This window comes from Enhydra lutris, unplaced genomic scaffold, assembly GCF_002288905.1.
Source record: "Enhydra lutris kenyoni isolate GAN:26980312 unplaced genomic scaffold, ASM228890v2 scaffoldscaffold14, whole genome shotgun sequence".
NCBI classification, from domain to species: domain Eukaryota; kingdom Metazoa; phylum Chordata; class Mammalia; order Carnivora; family Mustelidae; genus Enhydra; species Enhydra lutris.
Window position 1 is genome coordinate 17291081 of NW_019154098.1, and position 22209 is coordinate 17313289.

The 22209-nt window shown below is 44.2% G+C and overlaps 1 protein-coding gene across 5 annotated transcripts in view; it reads right to left on the minus strand.

The window, feature by feature from the left end:
* Positions 1–21200, minus strand: part of LOC111146822 (WDYHV motif containing 1) — a 68606-nt gene extending 47406 nt beyond the window's left edge. For 3 of the 5 annotated variants that reach the window (XR_002640566.1, XR_002640564.1, XR_002640565.1), the window contains exons 1-5: positions 21041–21176; positions 15779–15878; positions 14775–14825; positions 10780–10928; positions 9324–9448 (exon numbers count right to left, since the gene is read on the minus strand). Coding sequence is in view for 2 of the 5 variants with exons in the window: in XM_022502519.1 (XP_022358227.1) it covers positions 2816–2925; positions 9324–9448; positions 10780–10928; positions 14775–14825; positions 15779–15878; positions 21041–21129 (624 nt within the window). In the remaining 3 variants the exon portion in view is untranslated. Of the gene's footprint in view, positions 1–2240; positions 2926–9323; positions 9449–10779; positions 10929–11762; positions 11793–14774; positions 14826–15778; positions 15879–21040 lie in introns of those variants that run through there. The other 2 variants (XM_022502519.1, XM_022502520.1) reach the window with 2 other exon arrangements.
* Positions 21201–22209: the final 1009 nt, after the last annotated feature.

Consider the following 22209-nt stretch of genomic DNA (forward strand, 5'->3'; position numbering starts at 1 on the left):
CATGACCTGAGCCGAAGGCTCAGGTCATGATCCCAGGTCCTGGGTTCAAGCCCCACATCGGGCTTTCTGCTCAGCGGGGAGCCTGCTTCCTCCTCTCTCTCTGCCTGCTTCTCTGCCTACTTGTGATTTCTCTCTGTCAAATAAATAAATAAAATCTTTAAAAAAAAAATAAAAAAATAAAAAATAAATAAATAAGCTCAGAAAACCACATACACAAAACAGTTCCCCTTTACTTCCACCGCTAACCAACCCTGCTTATGAAATACATAATCCTTCTTATGAACCCTGGTAATCTCTCCCATCAGAGTCCATTCCTCTGACCTAGGAGCCGGTTTACCTTGTGGAATCTGCTTCCCTGCTCCGTCATATGTCAGATTCTCAGAAATACCTCATTCTTCTTATTTTCCAAGTCAACTCACAAATTCTATTTTAGTCCCCTGCTTTTCTTGAAAGTTCCTCTTTCCAAACAGACAGCATTTGTCAGTATTTATTCAGTTCTCTCACACATGATGAGTGTAAAGAGAAGCAACTCTGACCTCAGGGAAAAATTAAGCATCAAAAGACAAAAAGTACAGTTTCTGATAAACAACTTTCAAAGAAAAATCTCACAAGGGAACTTACCTTTCAGTTAAAACTGACAGCAATCCATGTCACATAAGCTGAAGAGAAAACGGAATCCACTGGTTTATGTAACTGGGAAGTTCCAAAGTGGCCGCTGGCTCGAAGCAAGAGAAAGATCCAGGAACTCACACATGCCTTCAGGGTTTTTGCTTTGCTCTCAGCTCTGCCAGGCTGCATTCTGCCACAGTCAGAATGCACAGCCCTTCTGCGACAGTCAGAATACCCACCACGAGCCCCAAACTCCCAGGCCCCTAGTTTAGCATTCCTCAAGGAGAGATTTTTTTCTTTTTTTTAATCCTTGAATGTTAATACAGCAAATCCAGAGGACTCTGTGACAGGTCTTTCTTAGACTTGTCCAGGGGTAGGCTCCAGGCCCCTGCCAGCTTAGGCCAAACGCCTTTACATATGCAAAGAAGGGGTTCCCAAAAGGAGCTGTAGGAGGGGAGTGGTAGGTAGAAAAGAAACAACAAATATCCTCTTTTGCTTCTAACTCCAGATTGTGACCACTGGACACTTTAACAGGCTTAAAACTATAAACTCACTCCCTATACTGGCAAGATATAAGGGGTTTCAATTTCAAGACAAGTTGGCTGCCAAGTTCAAACTTACACACACACGCACTGTCTGATTCATCTGTACTAGACACAGTTATGAATACCAGATTGGAAACCTGCTCATAAAATGGCAAAAAAAAAAAAAAAAAAAAAAAAAAGACCCTCCAAAAATCCAGTTTGTAAATCAGATTACAATCTTTTGGTCCCTCTGAAACTTTCTGCTCAAGACAAAGCATTTCCATAGTACAGCCTGCCGAAATTTATCTTCCTCATTTTAGCTGCATGCTTTTTAAATGACCATCTAAAAGCCAACAAAGATATGCAAGTATGAGATCTATAATTAGTTCTAAATTATAAAATAACTTAAGAGGTTGTGTTTGTGTTCCTCTTACCAAAGGTTCACTCACTTTCTCCCAGAATCCTCCTGGTCAGCTGACCCAAATGGATATATGAGATTTCCTTTGACTGATTCTTGAGTAACGACTGCAGGTATCCCGCCATAGCACAAGGCAGAGGATCCACATTAAATGAAAGTTTCTCAATAAGCAGAAAACTCATCTAAGATCAAAAGCCTGGACATCCTTGCTTTCAGAAACTGTTCATTATTACAGGAGAATCATGTCAAGACATGCGTGAGAGTTAACGCTGTATATGCCGGTTTAATGCCAAATATCTTTTATTTGGAATTCTATGATGAAAGTCAATTTCTAAAACATCTTCAAGAAGGAAGATTGAGGGGTGCCTGGGTGGCTCAGTGGGTTAAGCCGCTGCCTTCGGCTCAGGTCATGATCTCAGGGTCCTGGGATCGAGTCCCGCATCGGGCTCTCTGCTCGGCAGGGAGCCTGCTTCCCTCTCTCTCTCTCTCTCTCTGCCTGCCTCTCTGTCTACTTGTGATCTCTCTCTGTCAAATAAATAAATAAAATCTTTAAAAAAAAACAAAAAAAAAAAAAAAGAAGGAAGATTGATACACATATTTTAAAGCAATGGTTCCCATCTACAAGTGAGATATTCTTGGGTATCTCAGATCATCAAGGGTGACACAAAATCTTCAAAACAAAATTACTTTTCAATCAATTTTATTTAAAAACATATATAAATAGACCAAATAACACTCAAGCCTGAGAGGGCTTCAATCTTTTCTTAAGAACATAATAGTCCAAAAAGACTACTACTTATTGCTGATTCAGCTCACAGTACCAGCCCTCTTCAAGCAGCAGCACAATCACCAGCAAACATTTTCTGGGCACCTTGGAGGGACTGGAGGGAGTCACAGAGCAATGAACCACAGCCTTGCCCTTAAGGAGCGTACAGTGTAGCTGGAGAGAAATGAAACATCCAGAACAAACACAAAGTCCACACATCTATCATAACAAAAGCAATTACTGGCATAAGTTATCACATGTTTTAACAAATGAGTGTTGGAATATCTTAGTAAATATACACTACATCAAGTTTCACCTAACATATCCAAAAAAATTTTTTTTTAATTTTTTTTGTTCACCCATGTTTCAACTCAACTGAATTAAAAGAGGAAAATATAATTCCAAGCCAAAGGTACCATAGTGTTTGCTGTCCCCAATGAAGGGATGGACTGATCATGTCCTAGAATTTCTCCATGGTTCTACATCCAGATGTCAAGTTCAGTAGTTCTGACTGCCAAACCGATGTACGAATTCAGATAGGGAGTAGACAGCTCCCCATCCTACCTCGGGATCCATACTGATAAAATCATTCAGGTTCATTTTGGAATCTAAAAAATTCATGAAAGAAATGTCCATTGAAAACACAATAAAGCAACCCAGAAGACCAAAGGTAGGGGAAAGTATTCAAATGGAGAAGGGCTCTTGAACGCTTAACTCAATCTAATCATGAAGAAACATCAAACAAACCCAAATTGAGGGACATGCTACAAAATAACTGACCGGTGCTCTTCAAAACTGTAAAAGTTATAAAAGGAAAGGGAAAAAAAAAAAACCTGTCAGAGACTGCAGGGGACTGAGGAGACAGGACAACTAAATGTAGTATCACAGGGCAGATTCTGAACCAGAGAAAAGAAATTAGTGGGAAAACTTGCAAAACTTAGGTAAGGTCTGCAAGTCAACAGGACTAGACCAATACTTCTATGTCAAGGACATCATTTTCTTAGTTTCAGTTATTACATTATGGTTATATAAAATTCAACATTAGCGAAATCAGAGTAAAGGGGTATGGGAATGCTCTAGTGTTTAAGCAAATTTTTTAGAAGTCTAAAATTATTTTTATTTTATTTTATTTTGAGAGAGAGAGAGAAAATGAACAACGAGGGAGGAGGGTCAGAGAGAGATGGAGAAGCAGGCTCTCCGCTGAGCAGGCGGCCCGACTCGGGGCTCGATCCCAGGACCCTGAGATCATGACCTGAGCCAAAGGCAGACACTTAACCAACTGAGCCATCCAGGCACCCCAAAAGTCTAAAATTATTCCAAAACAAAAATTTAAATGAAGGGGTACCTGGGTGGTTCAGTGGGTTAACCCTCTGCAAAATGCACGAATAATCAAACTACTAGTTTATTGGATTCAACTGCCAAATTATAGGAAATTCAGAGGCTACAAAAGAGACAAAATCAGCAATATCTAGACTGCTTCTCTTGGACCCAGTTTCTTCAACAAACAAATTATAAGAAAAAAAGAGCTGGGCAAGGAATCTATATATTTAAAAAAAACTCTTAGGAGACATAACCAAATACAATGTAGGGATCTCATTAGGACATTGATTCAAATAAACAAACTGTATTAAAAAAGAGGATATGGGGGTGCCTGGCTGGCTCAGTTGGTAGAGCATATAGCTCTTGATCGCAGGGTAGTGAGTTCAAGTCCCATTCTGGATGTAGAGATTATTTAAAAATAATATCTTTAGAAAGAAAAAAAAGATGGGGCACCTGGGGCGCCTCTGCCTTCGGCTCAGGTCATGATCTCAGGTCCTGGGATGGAGCCCCACGTCGGGCTTCCTGCTCAGCGGGGAGCCTGCTTCCCCCCCTCTCCCTCTGCCTGCCTACTTGTGATCTCCCTCTCTGTCAAATAAATAAATAAATAATCAAAAAAAATTTTTAAATGATGACTTTATGACTTTATAACTGTGAATGTGAACACTGGCTAGATAGCTAGATGATGATTTTAAAGAATTACTGTTAACTTTTTTAGCTAAAATAATGGTACAATGGTCTTTTTTTTTTTTTTTTTTTTAAAGAAAGCCTTCTATTTTAGAGATCCATGCTGAAACATTTAGAGTTGAAATGACATAGTATCTGAGACTGGCTTCAAAATAATATGAGAAGGCGGCAAGTGGATGGGAATTGACTGGCCATGAGCTGGTAACTGTTGAAAATCTGACACACTATTTAGTCCAGTTCAGTATATGATTTAAATTCTCCACACTGAAGAAAATGTTTAAGTGTGTACATATTGCTGTTTCTGCCCAGCAAAAAATTGTTACAGAAACTACTCTTCCACCGTAAACCTACAGAAAACCATGCAAATATATTTAACAACTTTTTCCAGATGGTGGGACAACAGGCAGCACACACCTAGGATTCCTAAGGAAGTAGAAACAAGTAAGGGGAGCCCTGGGATTCCCCCAGTGGACCTCAGGAGCAGTTTTCAGACCCCAGCACACAGAGGGGAACACACCCAGCATGGCAGTCTCCCTGAGGCGAGAAGACAGACATCCTGGGCAGCTGGACGCAGGGGGTCCAGGAGAAGGAGGTGCAGAGCAGACCCCCCCCCCACTACTCCCCACCTACCCTGACCATGACACACACCCAAGTCTTTGGCTGGGACTGACCTCCCAGGGCCAGGAAAGGAGCACCAGAATGTAACCGATCTAAGAACTGGCAGAACTTCCACAGTCCCCACCAGCCTGGGGAGAGAGAACTTGTAAGGCACAGAGCATTTGTAGAGTCCTTAGAAGGGCGGCACCAGAGCCCTGGGGCTAAATTAGCACTAGACGAAAGGCTGCTCTGGACCAGCGCTAAAAAAGCTTAAAAACAAGCGTGGAAAGGACCCAGCTGACTCCCAGTATCGTAACTGCATGCCAACACTGTTTTTAAAAAAGACCTCAAGACCCAGCAACTGACAGCATGAATTCAAAGTCCAGCCTCCAACCAAATTTTACAAATCACACAAAGAAACAGGAAAATATGACCCAAAACCAGGGGAGAAATCAATCAACAGAAATGGACCAAAATGACAGAAATAATGGAACCAGCAGACAAGGAGCAGCTATTAAAAACATGCCCCATATGTTCAAAAAGGGTAAAGAAAAACATGAGCATGATGAAAAGAGAGAGAAACGAAAGATATTAAATCAATCCAAAATGGAATTTCTAGACATAAAAAAATAAAATATGTAAAATGGAAAAAAAAGTGTGTTGTATGAGATTAACAACAAATTCGTGAATGCAGAAGACAAGAGCAATGAATTTAGAGCCAAAATAGAGGAATTATTCCAAACGAAGCAAGTAGAGAAAAAGTCCAAAGAAAAAAGAGAACATCACTGACCTACAGGAATAATACCAAGCCATCTAACACATGTGTAGCTGAAGAACAAGAATTTAAAGGAGGGGGGCGCCTGCGTGGCTCAGCGGGTTAAAGCCTCTGCCTTCAGCTCAGGTCATGATCCCAGGGTGCTGGGATCGAGCCCCACATCGGGGAACTGCTTCCCCCTCTCTCTCTGCCTGCCTCTCTGCCTACTTGCGATCTCTCTCTGGCAAATAAATTTTTAAAAAATTAAAAAAAAAAAAAAAAGAATTTAAAGGAGGGTGGGTGGTCAGAAAAAAATGTACAAGCAGGTGCGCCTGGGCGGCTCAGTCGGTTAAGCGTCTGCCTTCAGCTCAGATCATGATCCCAGAGTCCTGGGATCGAACCCTGCAATGGGCTCCCAGCTCTGCAGGAAGTCTGCTTCTTTCTTTGCCTGCCACTCCCCGTGCTTGTGCTCGCTCTCTCTCACTCTCATTCCACCTCAAATAAATAAATAGAATCTTAAAAAAAAAAAGAAAGAAAAGAAAAGAAAAAATATTCAAGGAAATAACAGCCATAGTTTTCAAATTGGATGAACGCTATAAATCCACCAATCTCGGGATCTTAACAAACCTCGAGTGGAGTAAACTTAAAGGAAACTACACTACAGTCCATCATAATCAAAATGCTAAAAACTAGTGACGAAGAAAAAAAAAAAACCTTTAAAAATACTGAGAGGGGTGGGGCACCTGGGTGGCTCAGTCGTTAAGCGTCTGCCTTGGGCTCAGGTCATGATCCCAGGATTTTGGGATCGAACCCCGCATCAGGCTCCCGGCTTGGTGGGAAGCTTGCTTCTCCCTCTCTCACTCCCCCTGCTTGTGTTCCCTCTCTCGCTGTGTCTCTCTGTCAAATAAATAAATACAATATTAAAAAAAAAAAAAAAAAACTGAGAGGGAAAACACTCAGCGTAACAAAACAAGATCAGAGCCCAGGCAAACAGAAAACAAGAGAGAGATTGCTTTAAACAACTGAAAGCAAAAACATGTAGGACTAGTACATGCGACCCCACAACTGTACCTTTCGAAAATGAACATAAGCACTGAGGATGCAGAAAACTAGAAACAGAGTTGCTAACACCCTTCTAACACAAAAGCTAGATACTCAGCAGACACAGAACTTTTATTGAAGTCATCAGAGAGCTGGGAATGCCAGATCCCCATCTAACCAGAAATAAAGGGAAGACAGGCACCTATCAGGAAAGATGGGGTGGGAGTTCCCTCTGACCTGGCTAGGTGCCAGACTCCGCAGAGGCCAGCAGGCTTGCGAAAATTTTTAACAAATGCCTTTAAAAAGAAATCTCAACTTTTGAAATATAGCATTTGTTTTCTAAGGCATCCCCCCTTTTCTCTTTCGTTTTCTAAGACTTAACATAACTAAATAAAAAATGATTACTATCTGCAGTCATTCATCATGTAAAAAGATCAATGTATTAAAAACAAAATATAAATAAAAATTATTTTAGAGAGATCAAGGTATAACAAATAAATATCTGTCTCTTCTAACCTCGCCCATGGGGGGGGACTGTAACATTTCTGTTCACCTAACACTACTGGTCCTCCAGCTTGGTTCAAATAAACCACTGTTGCTATACATTAGGAAGCAAGAGGATGGGAGGTATATGCAGACAAAAGGCAGGAAAGGACTCAGAAAAGAGAGGGAGAAATTTGGTGTGCTCTACAGTTCAGCCCAAGACTTAGGAAATGTCTTTGAAAACTGAGCCATCAGTGACCAGTGCTGGAACTAACTCTTCAGGACAAGGTGATACGATTATAAATTTCGGTTTCCTTCCCATGGCCCCGGGGGGGGGGGGTGGACACTAAATGCTGAACCGAAGAGTGGTCTTGCAGACATATGGCCACCAAAATTATTAATCATATAATCCTAACAGTCAACATACCAAATACACTCAATTCAAGCCCTAAGAATCAATCCCACCACAGAGCGCGGGGGACGCAGGGAAATGCTATTAAAGTACCTGAAACAGGCATTAAGGGTCAGTATTTTCCTTGAACCATTTTTTTCTTTTTTAACCTTCATTTTTTTTTATAAAACACTACTAATTAGCTAAAAGTAATTCTCCCTTATCCTAACTTCAAATATAATCCTTTGACAAACACAGGATTTGAAGTACTGAGTTCACCACATGAGAAGCCGTTACAGTGGGTCACATTCGGACATGGGAAACCCATATGTTCGCCCCACACTTCAGAGCAGATTCCTTTCAGTTTCAATCTCAAGTTCAGGAGGTCCCTGATGAACTAAGCACACGCAAGGCAGAAACCGCCTGCACCAGGCCGCCCGCTCATCCTGCCTGGCTGTGCACCCGAGGCAAAGGGCGTAACCTCCATGCCCCTCACTTTATGCATCCACCACATGTGGAAAATAAAGCCTGCCTGAGCTGTGGGGAAAATTCTATTAAACGACTATGTAAAGCGGCCGGCACCAAAGCCTGACACAAAATAGCATCTACTGGGCAGTAGTCATCAAAACTGAAAGGAATGACTCAGAGAGGATCCGGGCTGACAGGCTGGTGTTTACTGAGTGCTTGCTACGTGCTAGGCTCTGCCTTGGAGCCTCATGTCTGAAGAGAAAAGGGGGAGGGCAGTGGCAGAAGGCACACTGTCCCAGGCCACACCATATACGGCAGCTTGCCTGAGACTAAAAGGAAGATCTATGACACCCCTTCCTAACCTAGGAGCTGTCCCAGTTCTAACGCTGAGGCTAGCAAGCAGGTTGGCAGACCCAAAAGCAATTCCAGTACAAATGTTTAAAATCATGAGAGAGAGCTTTTCACAGAGAGCCTCAAAAGTCCATTTGAATCCTCTTTCAGTGTTCAAATACACCAAACAGATTTACTTTCTTCCTTGCTCAACTCCGGATGCCACTGTCCTATTTTTCTGGTGTGTTGTATAGCTTAGAGAGCAACCTGCACGCAGAAGGTCTCATCCCTGGGACGGGATGACCCCACCCAGAAATGGCAAACGTTGCAAATTACGTACAAACATCAATAATGTTTCAAGCTCCTGTGAATGGCAAACAATAGTAATAGGGTGAAGAACTCTTTATCTACTTAACTCTCAGAAAATTATTAATTGGACGGCTGCCTAAAAGCACATAAATGTGATGAGTGGTACAATAAAACCTGCCAGCTCTCACTTTCTTCTAATGCAGATTTTATCACAGAGCCAGGAAAATGACATTTCACATCACGCAAGGATGCCTAGGGACTTTCGCCTTAACGTGAAACCCCACCACGGCAAGATTCTACTTGTCCCACTGTTAAATGACCCAAGCACGCAGACCTCCTGAAGCCCAGTGTCCCGGCAGTAGGCACACCCAGCACGCTAGCGGTGTGCAAGTCTCGTGGTTCTGCTCCTGAGCACCTCCCCTCTCTGTGAGCTCATACACTTTCCAGTCCTGCTCTCTGGGCCTCAACTCCTGAACCTAATAAACACACACATCTGTGCCCCCTCTGACCTTCTTACAACTCAGGGAGTGTCGTACAAAGAGTAACACACAATTTTTGTCCCTGGTTAAGGGGCAATGCTGATCTGCACGGTGGTCAGAAACCTCCCGGAGAAGGCACCTCTGGCTCACCTCCAGTTTCAATGCAGGGGTACGAAGGAGGAGGTTCCCTCCAGTTCCCACTGGAATCTTTCATGTGAGATCGGTCAGAAGCGAAGTTCTTCAAATATGAATCTGCACGGATCACTCTAAATTTCCTGCAGATAAAGCAACATTCGTATACATTAGGAAGGTTTCACAGCGAAATATCCAGTCGATTTTTATACAGACTCATTATCTAGGACACACACAGAAGTACCCAGGCATTTTTGTACGATCAGTAATACACAAATATCTATATAGTTTTATCACGTATTAAAGGAGCCATGAGAAAGATCAGCTGAAATCCAAAACTACACAGGCATAGAAATATGTCCAGGGGCCTTGATTTACTCGATTGTGTATCAGGAGTAAAGGGCAACATGAGTTCAGGTGCTGCCATCACAGACCTCTCAATTTTCTCATCATTAAGGCCACACCCCACCCACCCACTCACCCACCCACATACACGTGGATGAGAGAAATCCCCAAAATGGCTTTCAGAAAATGTTTGGGGGGCGCCTGGGTGGCTCAGTGGGTTAAAGCCTCTGCCTTCGGCTCAGGTCATGATCTCAGGGTCCTGGGATCGAGCCCCGCATCGGGCTCTCTGCTTAGCAGGGAGCCTGCTTCCTCCTCTCTCTGCCTGCCTCTCTGCCTACTTGTGATCTCTCTCTGTCAAATAAATAAATAAAATCTTTAAAAAAAAAAAAAAAAAGAAAATGTTTGGGATCTCATCACACCCATTTTTTAAAGAATGCCAACCTTTTATATGTTGGACAACTTTTAAATATGTATTTGTTTCTTTCTTTTTTTTTTTTTAAGATTTTATTTATTTATTTGACAGACAGATCACAAATAGGCAGAGAGGCAGGCAGAGAGGGAGGGGGAAGCAGGCTCCCTGCTGAGCAGAGAGCCCGATGCGGGGCTCAATCCCAGGACCCTGGGATCATGACCTGAGCCGAAGGCAGAGGCTTAACCCACTGAGCCACCCAGGCGCCCCTATGCCGGACAACTTTTAAAACTTCAAAACGTGGGACGCCTGGGTGGCTCAGTGGGTTAAGCAGCTGCCTTCGGCTCAGGTCATGATCCCAGCGTCCTGGGATCGAGTCCCACATCGGGCTCCTTGCTCATCAAGGGAGCCTGCTTCTCCCTCTTCCTCTGCCTGCCATTCTGTCTGCCTGTGCTTGCTCTCTCTCCCTCTCTCTCTCTGACAAATAAATAAATAAAATCTTTAAAAAAAAAAAAACTTCAAAACGTTTTGAATCTTTTGTACAGCACATATCATTTTCAAATATCAACTCAATGGTGATGCCAAATCAAGCGATCTTTGCAAAACAAATGCCAAAAAGAAACCCACAAAATCACATACATACACACTCACACAAACTCTCCGTACAACTATCAAGGTCTAACTTCAGAAAGAAGGTAAACCCATCCTGAATCTCCTCACCTTCTGAACTGTGGATGGATGTCCTCATCAGACTTAAAGGCATCTTCCACGTAAGTGTCAAAAGGACAGGGAAATGGCAGCACAGTGTCAAGATCATAAATGAAGCTCTGTCCTCCACTTGAAACATGAAGCAGGACAACATGGTAATCCTAGAAGTAAAAGTTGCTGAAGTTAACCAAGTTACTTCATGATGGTGAATTCCAAGGTCATAGCAATAATGCATATATAATCATTAACAATGAATACAAAGACCAGTACAACACTTCCTAAAACAGCAAAATAAAACAAAGCAAACACAAAAACCCTAAAAAAGGACTAAATGTCCAGTCACAGAGAACACTTAAGTAGGTAGTGGAAATGTTCATATACATTAACTATATACTCTTTGACCTAACAATTTTACCTCTAGGAACCCATCCTAGAGGCCCTACACATGTAAAGGTCTATATATACATATACATATATAGGCACCCCAATGTATTATTTTTTTAAAAGCTATGTGTGGGGGCGCCTGGGTGGCTCAGTGGGCTAAAGCTTCTGCCTTCGGCTCAGGTCATGATCCCAGCGTCCTGGGATTGAGCCCCGAATTGGGCTCTCTGCTCAGCAGGGAGCCTGCTTCCTTCCTCCTCTCTCTGCCTGCCTCTCTGCCTACTTGTGATCTCTGTCTGTCAAATAAACAAAATCTTAAAAAAAAAAAAAAAAAAAATTTTTTTTAAAAAGCTATGTGTCGGGGCGCCTGGGTGGCTCAGTGGGCTAAAGCCTCTGCCTTCGGCTCAGGTTATGATTCCAGTGTCCTGGGATTGAGCCCTCCATCGGGCTCCCTGCTTGGTGGGGAGCCTGCTTCCCCCTCTCTGCCTACTTGTGATCTCTGTCAAATAAATGAATAAAATCTTTAAAAAATAAGTAAATAAAAACAGAAAGAAATTGTTTAAAAAAATAAATAAAAATAAAAATTTTAAAAAGTTATGTGTGTATAAAGACACACATGCATTCCAAAGTACACACGCATGCATATGAATACAAAGGAAAAGCTGTGCAAGGATATCCTCCAAAGTATTAACCAAGGGGATTGCTTGGGCTAGCCTGGAATGTGAAAGAACTTTTAAAATGTTGTTGTTAAATCGGCCAACCCCCATCTGTAGCCATTAAGGAGGAAAGATGAAGACAACTTCTCCTGTGCAGCTCGGCTGTGAGGCATCACTGAGTCCCCGATGCTGGGCACTGCCCAGCACCAGCTACCAGCTGGAAGGGCCGGTGGGGGCAGGGGGATAGTTATGAAGGCGCCTCCCAGAGAACAAGACTGGGAGATGAAAGGCTCAATCACATGAGTGTGGCATTAGTACCACTACCTTCTATTTCCAGGACTTCAGGGCTTACAGAGCACTTTCTCAGACGTTGTTCATTGACCCTATGATGAGGGGAAGGTGATTAATTGAGACTGGAAATGCTCTGCCATCAAAGCCAAAAGAGCCTGCGCTGGCTCCAATGCTATCTTCATAAGGCAGCAACAGCCTCAGAAATGGATGCTTACGCCCTGCACTCCCCTTAATGCACGCTACCCTCCAGATAAATAATGGACGAGCAACCCCCCTTCCCCTGGCTGTGTCCGTACTAGTCCTGTCCTTCCGCAGCAAGCTTTCCTCCTCTCTCCCCACTGCCATCCCCTGCGGGCTGGCTTTCTCTCCAGGAGTCTCCCACTTCCTACCACAGCCAGTCCCTGCCTTATCCAAAATCTGTTTCCGCTTGACATCCTCTACTCCTATTCCAGTGGCTTTGAAGTGCACACTCTCTATTGTTTGTGAGAAACTGTGTAGCTGAAATAAAGATGCAAAGATGAGAAAGGAAAGTCCTGACCCTCCAGGAGCTCGAGGAGCAGAAAGGGGGAAACTGTCAAATGCTGAGGGCAGTGGGACAGCGGCAAAGAGCAGGTGGCTTCAAGTGAGGGCCCTCGGGTCAAACCTCCGGCCCGTCCCTTCTAGCCTGAGCTTCCTCTTTTATAAACTGGAGATAAGCATAGTGTTGGTTACCACAGACTGTTGCTGGGACCATTAAGGAAAGGGAAAGCAGGCCTCAACTCCAAGTGGCCTTTATAGCACAGATGGGTAGTCAAGGAATATGGACCCAGAAGCAGCCTCACTCTCGGAGTGGGGTTCAGCGCCTACCCAGATAGGCGATCAGCTTCTTGGGACTAGGTGTCTCTCTCCACTCAGGGTACCATTTCCTATAACAGGAAGCAGTGAGTAAGATACATTTGCCGGCAGGTATGGGAGGCCTTACCATAACAGGAGTTATTCTGGGCTGCCATGAGACACTGTGTAAGAGGGACATAACCACAGGTCCTTTCCCTGCAAGTTTCTCTAAACCAAGAAGACAGACCATGACTCAAAGTCAGCTGAGTGGCTCGGCCACGGGGATGACTTCCAGGGCACGTGGACAGTCTGCAACAAGGGTTACGTAGCTATTGTTGCTAAGAAGAAAGGCTTGAGCACCAGAACCAGGTACCAGGACAATGTCTCTCACAGGTTATCTAACTTAAGACTCGAAACACCAGGTGCACCTAGGTGGCTCAGTGGGTTAAAGCCTCTGCCTTTGGCTCAGGTCATGATCCCAGGGTCCTGGGATCGAGCCCCAAATTGGGGTCTCTACTCAGCAGGGAGCCTGCTTCCCCCTCTCTCTCTGCCTGCCTCTGCCTACTTGTGATCTCTGTCCATCAAATAAATAAATAAAATCTTAAAAAATAAAAAATTTTAAAAAAGACTCGCAACACTACTAGCCAGAGGAGGACACTGAAGAAAGAAGGTAAATAACATGTCCAGTTCATAGGGCCACCACTGGGAGGACTGGGACTTAACCCCAAAACTGGATTTGGGCTTTAATATTAGCACAGCAAAACACCTGCTGGTAAAGGAAGCAAGAACATGTGCTCTGTGAGACCAGGGATTTTAGTCTATTTAAATATAGGTTAAATAAATGAATGAAACCAATTCACATGATAACTTATTTTAAATAAGTATCAGAAATAAGATGCTTGCTACATTATCACAAATGGAGTTTTTCTTTTACTTTATCTTCATGTTATTAGCATAAACAATTCTTCAGAGGGACAGGTTAAGGCGACACATAGATGTGTACTGGAAAGGATCAGCTAGATAACTTTGAGCTTCTCACTCTGTCTTCTGGGCTTGTTTTTTTTGTTTTGTTTTGTTTTTAAAGATTTTATTTATTTATTTGACAGAGATCACAGGTAGGCAGAGAGGCAGGCAGAGAGAGAGACGGGGAAGCAGGCTCCCTGCTGAGCAGAGAGCCCGATGCAGGGCTCAATCCCAGGACCCTAAGATCATGACCTGAGCCGAAGGCAGAGGCTTAACCCACTGAGCCACCCAGGCCCCCATTGGCTTGTTTCTTCACCTGAAAAACAGAAGAGCTGGAGTAGATCTGGGTTTTTCAAGTGTTAGTCATGGTGACTCAGGAGTCTGCAAAGAACACTAACTCCTGAACCCTTCTCTATATCAACTAAGTCAGAAACCTATACTTTTAACATGATATCCAGATAATAGAATGTACAGCTGGACCAGATATGGCCAAAGTTCCTTCCAGTAGGCTAAATGGGTAACAGCCTAGATCACAAACACATCTGCCACATCAGCTATTTAAAATATTTCCTATATGGGGCACCTGGCTGGATCAGTCTGTAGAGCATGTAACTCTTGATTCTGGGTCGTGAGTTCAAGACCCACATTGGGTGTAGAGCTCACTAAAAGAAAAAAAATAATAATTAAAAAAATAAAGTCTTTCCTAGAATAATAAAATTAAATAAAAACATATCTGTAAGTACTACCTTAGAAAAAATAAAATCTATTCCCAAGAGGTCAACTATCAATAATTATCACAGCCTTTCTCTACTGCGCCATCATTTCTGCTTTACCGAAACACATAGACCGCTTGGGAATTACAAGTACTAACGCACCAGAAGTTCTCTGTATTGCTCATCTTACCCAGATCACAGGTCCATCTCCAGGTCTTGCCTGTTGTTTCCAAATAGGTATCTACAAAATACAATCAATTTCATAAGCCAAGACTTCAGTTACACCACTACTAAATTCTTTAAAGTAATAGGTAAATAAAATATAAAATATTTCTAAGCAACGAACTATCAAGGTGAATGAAGAAGAAATCTAAATCCTTCCAAGTGTTCGTAACAATGAAAATGCAAAAATTAATTATCTGATGTTCTTTGGAGAGTAGAAAGAGACCTCAAAAGGGAATCAGAAGGCCTGGCAGGTTCAAGTCTTGCTTTCCCACATTATTCGTGGGACCTCCCTGAGCCTCTATTTCTTCATCTATAAAACGGAGATAGTTGTCTGAACCCTGCCTACTTTACTGTGTTTCCATTAGCATCAAATGAGATGATGTTTACAAAAGTACTTCACGGGGGGGTGCCAGGATGGTTCCTTTGGTAGGCATGTGTGATTCTTGATCTCAGGGTTGTGAGTTCAAGCCCCGCAATGAGTGTAAGGATTACTTAAAAATATAAATCTTTAAATATTTTTAAGTGCTTTATAAAATATTAAGGGCTTACTTTTTCTAAGGGCTTGCTTTTTTAAGTTACTTTTTTTTTAAGGGCTTGCTTTTTTAATACTTCATGTCAGTTTACCATAATTCTATTTAAACTTCAGAGACAAAAACATCTTTACTTCAAACCTGAAAGAATGTGGCTCTAGCCTAAGCAATTTAAAAAGCTCTAACTTCATACCTAAAGAGAAGGGACTTAATTTGTGCAGACCATCATCTATTTCTTGACCTACAAATAAGGGACTAAACTTTTCTAACTCAACTATGCCCTGAAAGGGGTAAAAAAAAAAATCTCATTCAGAAATAAATTTTAAAATGTTCCGGTATTTTATAAAGCACATTTTGGGGCCATGTGACCCATACTATATTTAGTTCCTATTGTCACCCTAAATCTCTTGTTCTCTTTCTACAATCACTCACCACTTACCATCTTCCTCTCATTAGATATGAAGACAGCATAACACTCTTCTAAAGGATACTGGTCATGATTTTTGATGTATTCACAGAGTTTCCAAATATTTTCTTCACTGAAATAAAATAACAGTTTAATCAATACAATTAAACAATGGGTCTTTCAAACTTGAACAGAAGACTGATGAAGACATAAAAAAGTTGGAAGAGACTTTAAACACCACCTCATCCAATAACTGATGGATGTATGACCCTCCTCTAAAACATCCCCCAACAAGGTGTGACCCAATTTATACCATGGGCCAACCTTTCTCCAGAGTGCTCGCTACCTGCCCCAGCAGTGCTCGCGAAGAGAGGCATTTCATAGCTGATAATATGCTACATCGATACTCCACAAGCTTTGGATCCAGGGACTTGAGATACAGCTGGAATTCCAACTCAGCCACTTACGAGGTAAGAAGCTTTGAACATCTTGAAGTGCGTATCTGCTTTTCTCATATGTAAAATGGATATAATCATACCGTATTATAAAAACTTGATAAATCTTAGTTAATATCGGTTCACTGCTCCCCTAAGCAAAGGGGCAAGATGAGTGTGTTGGGGAGGAGGGCTTCTGGCTGGAAAGGCCTGGGGCACAGTTACATGATATGCCAAGGAATTCTTTCGGAGGGAGACTCTGTGAGTAGGATTCCCTGCATCCCTCTGATACAAGAGTCCTGATTTTTAGGAAGTCCTTTCTCAGGCTGAACTGAAATCCATCTTCCTATACTTCTGCCCCAGATCAATCTCCTTTCCTCTATGACAGGCGTTTAGATATGTAAAGCAGTAGACAGAACCACCTAAGTAAAGCAATGCCCAGCACATCAAACCCAGCCACACTGGAGGCCAAAGGCACACTCCCACACAGGCACAGTCATTGCCGGCAGCGAATATTCACAGCTCAGCTCGGGATTCTTATCTTTTTCTGATGAGCCAACACTGAACCTTCTTCAAAATGAGCCACAGCAACACTCTGCTCATACTCGACTCAATCTGTCAAAGCCTAATTTCCAAACATCTAAACCACGTTACCTGAAGATGAAGTAAGGTGCGCCTGGCACTAAGAACTACCACCAGTTTATGGAGACACACTTTCAATGCACGGATTTGACCTTGTCTACCTGCCTAAATGTTCCATACGAGTACACTTAAAGTACTGAAGAGAAGTGTATTTTTTTCCTGTGATCTCTAAAATGCCTAAGAAATCTTACAGAAAAAGTAGCAGTAGAGGTAATAACAGAAGACTGCGACTGACTACTTCCATTGGATATGCAGTAGGGAGTAACAAAAAGGAACTGTTTCATTATGATATAAAATATGTGTTAGCTAAATTTTTTTTAAACCTGGATGTTCTTTTTTTTAAAAGATTTATTTACTTGAAAGAGAGAGAGAGAGAGCACAAGCAGGGAAAGCTGCAGGCAAAGAGAGAGGGAAAAGCAGGCTGGATGCAGGGCTAGATTCCAGGACCTGGAGATCAAGACCTGTGCCGAAGGCAGACACTTAACTGACTGAGTCACTCAGGCGCCCCAAAATCTGGATGTTCTAAGACCAAGTTATCAGAAGACACTTGTCTGTCCAGCCTGTAGACATTCTGGAGTTAATCACAGACATCTTCAAGAGCCTGTGATATAAAAGCACTATGCTAAGTGCTTGAAGGATGTAATGATAAATGAGCGCTCACAGACAATGAGAGGAGACACACAGATCCATAAATAAGCAAGCATCATAGAAGGTCATAAAAGATGCATAGAAGAGGGAGTCATTAATTTTGAGAGACATGGGAAGATAGAGGAGGTAGAGGTCAGTGGTTTCTCCTGGTTTGTTCCCCCTCCCCCAGTCCCAAGGATGAGCAAAGAATTAACAAGAACAGTCTGAGAATCCATGTGTACCACAAGTACTGTGGCTAGCTGAATACATATGTGAATGGACAAAGTTTGTCTATTATTTTTCAAGTGTGTATGAATGTTACAAAGAGAAAAAAAATTTTAAATATAGGAGTTACTGAATCTGTAGTCCTTTTTTATCAATTTTTTTTCAAGAGTACAATTAATATCATGTAGAAGGATCTCAAGAAACATTTGATGTTTAAAAAAGGGGGCCTTGGGGCACCGGGGTGACTCAGTTAAGCATCCAACTCTTGATCCCAGCGTAGGTCTTGATCTCAGGATCCAGAGTTCAAGCCCTATGCCGGGCTCCATGTCTAAAAAGGAGATGAAGGGTTTATTCTTAGAAATGCAGGGAGTTACTGCTGGGAATAAAAAGAACCCAGATTTGGTGTGAGTTCTAGAACCTCTTTAAAATGAGGGTGGGGGGAGATTATAATAATTATGTTCCAACCTACTGGTTGATTATTTTGTAGCAGAAAGACTAACAAAGCAGCATTCAGGTCAAGATTGTGCAAGGGTTCCTGCTGATGGACTGAGGTCAGAGAAGCATGCAGAAGGGAAGGATCCCTGACACACAGCGGGTGCTCAACCAACATCAGAAGAGTACAAAACAATTACAAGAGAATCAGACGTGCCCTGCCAACCACCTATGCCACACAGAAATACTGGTTACTGCTATTATCATTCAGCTGGTTCTAAACAGGTAACAACTGACCGAAGCTGAAAGCAGCAGACAGGAGGCACTGATTTCACATCATATGAAGCTGTGAGGGCAAGCACAGTAAGGTGTGCCTACCTGATAGGTTAGGACAGGGCAGAATACTGGTCCTCAACTACAGGCGACTTTGTCCCCCAGGGAACATTTGGCGCTATCTGGTGACATTTTGGGTTGTCACAAATTGGGTGAGGAGGCTACAGGAATCTAGGTGAGTAGGGGGCAGGGATGCCGCTACATGCCCTACAATACCGGGAAGACCCCCCACCACATTAGCATGCTTAAAATGTCAATAAAGATCTACAGCTGAGAAACCCTGGGTTACAGCGTAGAAGGCAGGTTCGAAATGAGACTGGAAAAACACACGGTGACCAGATCTAAAATGACTTGCTATGCTCAGGAGACAGACTTTACGGTCTATGACTGTATTCCTGAAAGTGTGATCGATGGACGAGCCGAAGACTCCTCGACTGCATTCCTGAAAGTGTGATCAATGGATGAGCCTAAGACTCCTCCACGGTACCGTCCACACCTCCAGACTCTCTGGAGTGGGACCCTAAGATCTGCTGGCTTTATAAGCCCCCAGGTGATTCTAAGGCTCATCAGAATTTAGAATAGCTTTCAGCAGTGTGAAGCCAGCTAAGGGTCCGGACCCAAGGGGATAGGGGAGACCGGGGCAGAGGCCTCTAAGGAAGGACTAGAACAGGCCCCTGCCAGTCAAGGAGGGCCTGGCCCATGGCTGAAGGAACTTAAAGGAGACCATCTATTGAAGAGACGTCCATTCTCTACCATTCTTCCACCAGATGACTGCACTCTAGCTGTGCCAGCACCCTTGTTCCTGGAACTCCTGCACGCTTCCTTCTGAGTCTTTGCACCACTACTCCCCTATCTAGAATGATTTTCTTCCAATATCCACAAAGCTCCCACCCTTTTTTCTTTTTCTTTTTTTAAAGATTTTATTTATTTATTTGACAGACAGAGATCACAAGTAGGCAGAGAGGCAGTCAGAGAGAGAGGAAGGGAAGCAGGCTCCTCGCTGAGCAGAGAGCCCGATGCGGGACTCAATCCCAGGACCCCGAGATCATGACCTGAGCCGAAGGCAGCGGCTTAACCCACTGAGCCACCCAGGCGCCCCACCCTTTTTTTCTTCAGATCTCTGCGCAAATACCACTTTATCAACAATGCCTTAAATATCCATGATGAAATAATGAGTCACCATCCTTTACCTTGCTTTATTTTCTCATAGTACTTAACACCAAACATGGTTTACTTGGTTTTGCCTGCTTTCCCTGAACCAAAACATATGAACCATGAGATCTTACTAGGAAATTTGTCTACCCTGCCCTATATCCCAAAATCCCTACAGCTGTACATCACAGTCCAAGTGCCTCATAAACATTTATCTAATGAATAAATAAATAAAACAATGAATGGACACTATAGACGAGAACTAAAGGAATTCATGTGAGAGGTAAGGCAGAAATAAAGTGTAGTCATTAAGAACATAGATTCCTGCACTATGGAAGTTCCATAGCGCATCACCTCTTGCTAGATGTTTGATCTTGGGACACAGCCTCTCCCTGGTTTCCTCTTTTCATTAGTAAAATGAGGTTAATGACAGAACCTATCTCCCAGTCATGGATGAAAACACTGACACTGGCCCTGACCTGTGGTCAGTCAGAGCTGAACAAATGTTAACTTCTTGGTGACACTGGTTTGATGAGCAGCTAAAGGAGGAAAAGGTAGTTTTAGATGGGCTTGATGTTTCTTTTGCAACGGGAGGTTGGGGAAGATGTCATTACTCAGGTGTGGGAGTGAAAAAGACTAAGGTAGGAGGGGTGATTCAGCCACACAGGTGGCCTGCTACAGGGGTAGAGTGTGTGGACTCCAGAGTCAACTCTACAAGTAAATCCCCATTTCTTCATTTACAAGATATGTGGCCTTAGGCAAATTAGTTGCACCCCTCTGTGCTTCAGTGTTCTCATCTTTAAAAACGGGGATAACAAAAGTACCTACCTGGTAGGGTTACTGTGGGGCTCAAATGAATTAGCTTACACGAGCGAATCAGAACAATGTTTGGCATACAGCAAGTTCTACGTAAATGTAATGGGTATGATAATAACAACAGGGTGGTTCAGATCATGGTTTCTGGTACCAGAAGGCCTGAACTGGATTCCTGGTCGCTGTTAGCTGATGACCTTGGGAAAGTTACTGCAAAATCTCCGTTCCTCCATTCTCTTCCAAAATTCAAACGACCTTCCCACCAGTGTGAAACCACAAAGGCTTCAGCAAAGTAATCTGCAAAGCTTCACCGCGTTCCACCCTCTGCCTCCCCTTCCTGGCCCCCAAGCACTGAGATTTGCTGAGAAATGTCCAAGCGAAAAACGCTGGGCATCAGTAATGCAGCACCGACCCTACCATTCGTGGGAATTCCGCACCTCCCCCTTCTCCAAATGCCTACACTCCACTCCAGGGACGAGGGCTGCCATTCCCGCTCCCTCATCCCCCAAGCGGGAAAACCCGCCAGTCGAGGCCTAAAGCGCCCCCAGGGAGGGGCCGAGAGGAGGCGGGGCCCGGCAGCGACGCCGAGACCTATTGCGCCAGGGAGATGCGGGGGGCTGCACCCGCGCCCCCTCACCAGTAGCAGCTGTTGTAGACACAGGCGTCCCGCGGGGGGCTGGCCGGCTGGTAGCAGGCGGCTGCAGCGGCGGGCACATCCCCCTCCATGGCTGGCTCGCTTGGGCCAGGGCAGGGGCCTGAGGCGAAGCGACTGGACCAGTCCCGCGGGCAAGCTTCGGGGGAGGAGCCGGCGCTCGGCGGGCCGCACAGGTCCTCGGGGCGGAGCCCGGGGCAGCTGGTGCAGTTCCCGGGTGGTAGAGCCAGGGACGGGGTAGGCGGAGTCTGGGGGGAGCGAGCGACGCAGGTTCCGGGCGTGCAGAGCCCGGGAGGGAGGCGCAAGTTCCGGGTGGATGGAGCCAAAGGCTGCGCGGGTTTTGCAGATTCCGGTGGGCGGAGCCGGGGCGGGAAGCGCGGAGCCTGTTCCGGGAGGGTGGAGCCAGGGCGAAGTGGGCGGACCCCGGGGGTTGGGGGGTAGCGGTGAGCCGTGAGGACTCCCAGTGGGCGGAGCCTGGGACAGGGGGCTTGAATGATTCCGGGTAGGCGGGGCCCGGACAGGTGGGTGGAGCCAGTACGGGGCCGTGCCGGAGCTCGGGTGTGCTGGGGCGGGGCCCGGGCGTGCTCGGGGTGGCCGTGACGGCATGGATGGGGTCAGAGTGCGGAGGTCAGAGGTCGCCCGCAGGTGGCTTGAAGGAGGCTTGGGAGTGCTTGGGGTTGGTAAACCGCTCGATCCTGAACGGCGCTTCCGTAGTCTCCCGGAGGCGCCTGAGACCCTCTTCAAAGCCGGGCTAGGGGTTGCTGGCTGTGGAGGACCCAGACGGGACGCGGAAGACTCGACTTGTGCAAGTGAAATGAGAGAATCTTGTATGTGAAAAACGAAGCTTTAGCAGTTTTATCCTGGAGCCCGCGGGAACCCAGGGGGAAAGGGGGGATGGGGCGGTTTTAGAGAGGGATAGCAACCCCAAATCTCACCGTGTTGTAACATGTCTTATAGATTTGTGTGTGTCGACTCAGAAAGATAGAGTGATTCCTTGGTAGAGTAAGTTTTTAAAAGTTCAAGAAGAATCTGCAAGGCATCCATTTTGTGTTAGTCATGTATTTAATTGCCAGCAGTCTGGAAGGAAGGAACCAAATAATTAAAACTGTTTATCTCTGACGAAGGAATGGTATGAAGGACTGTCACTTCATACT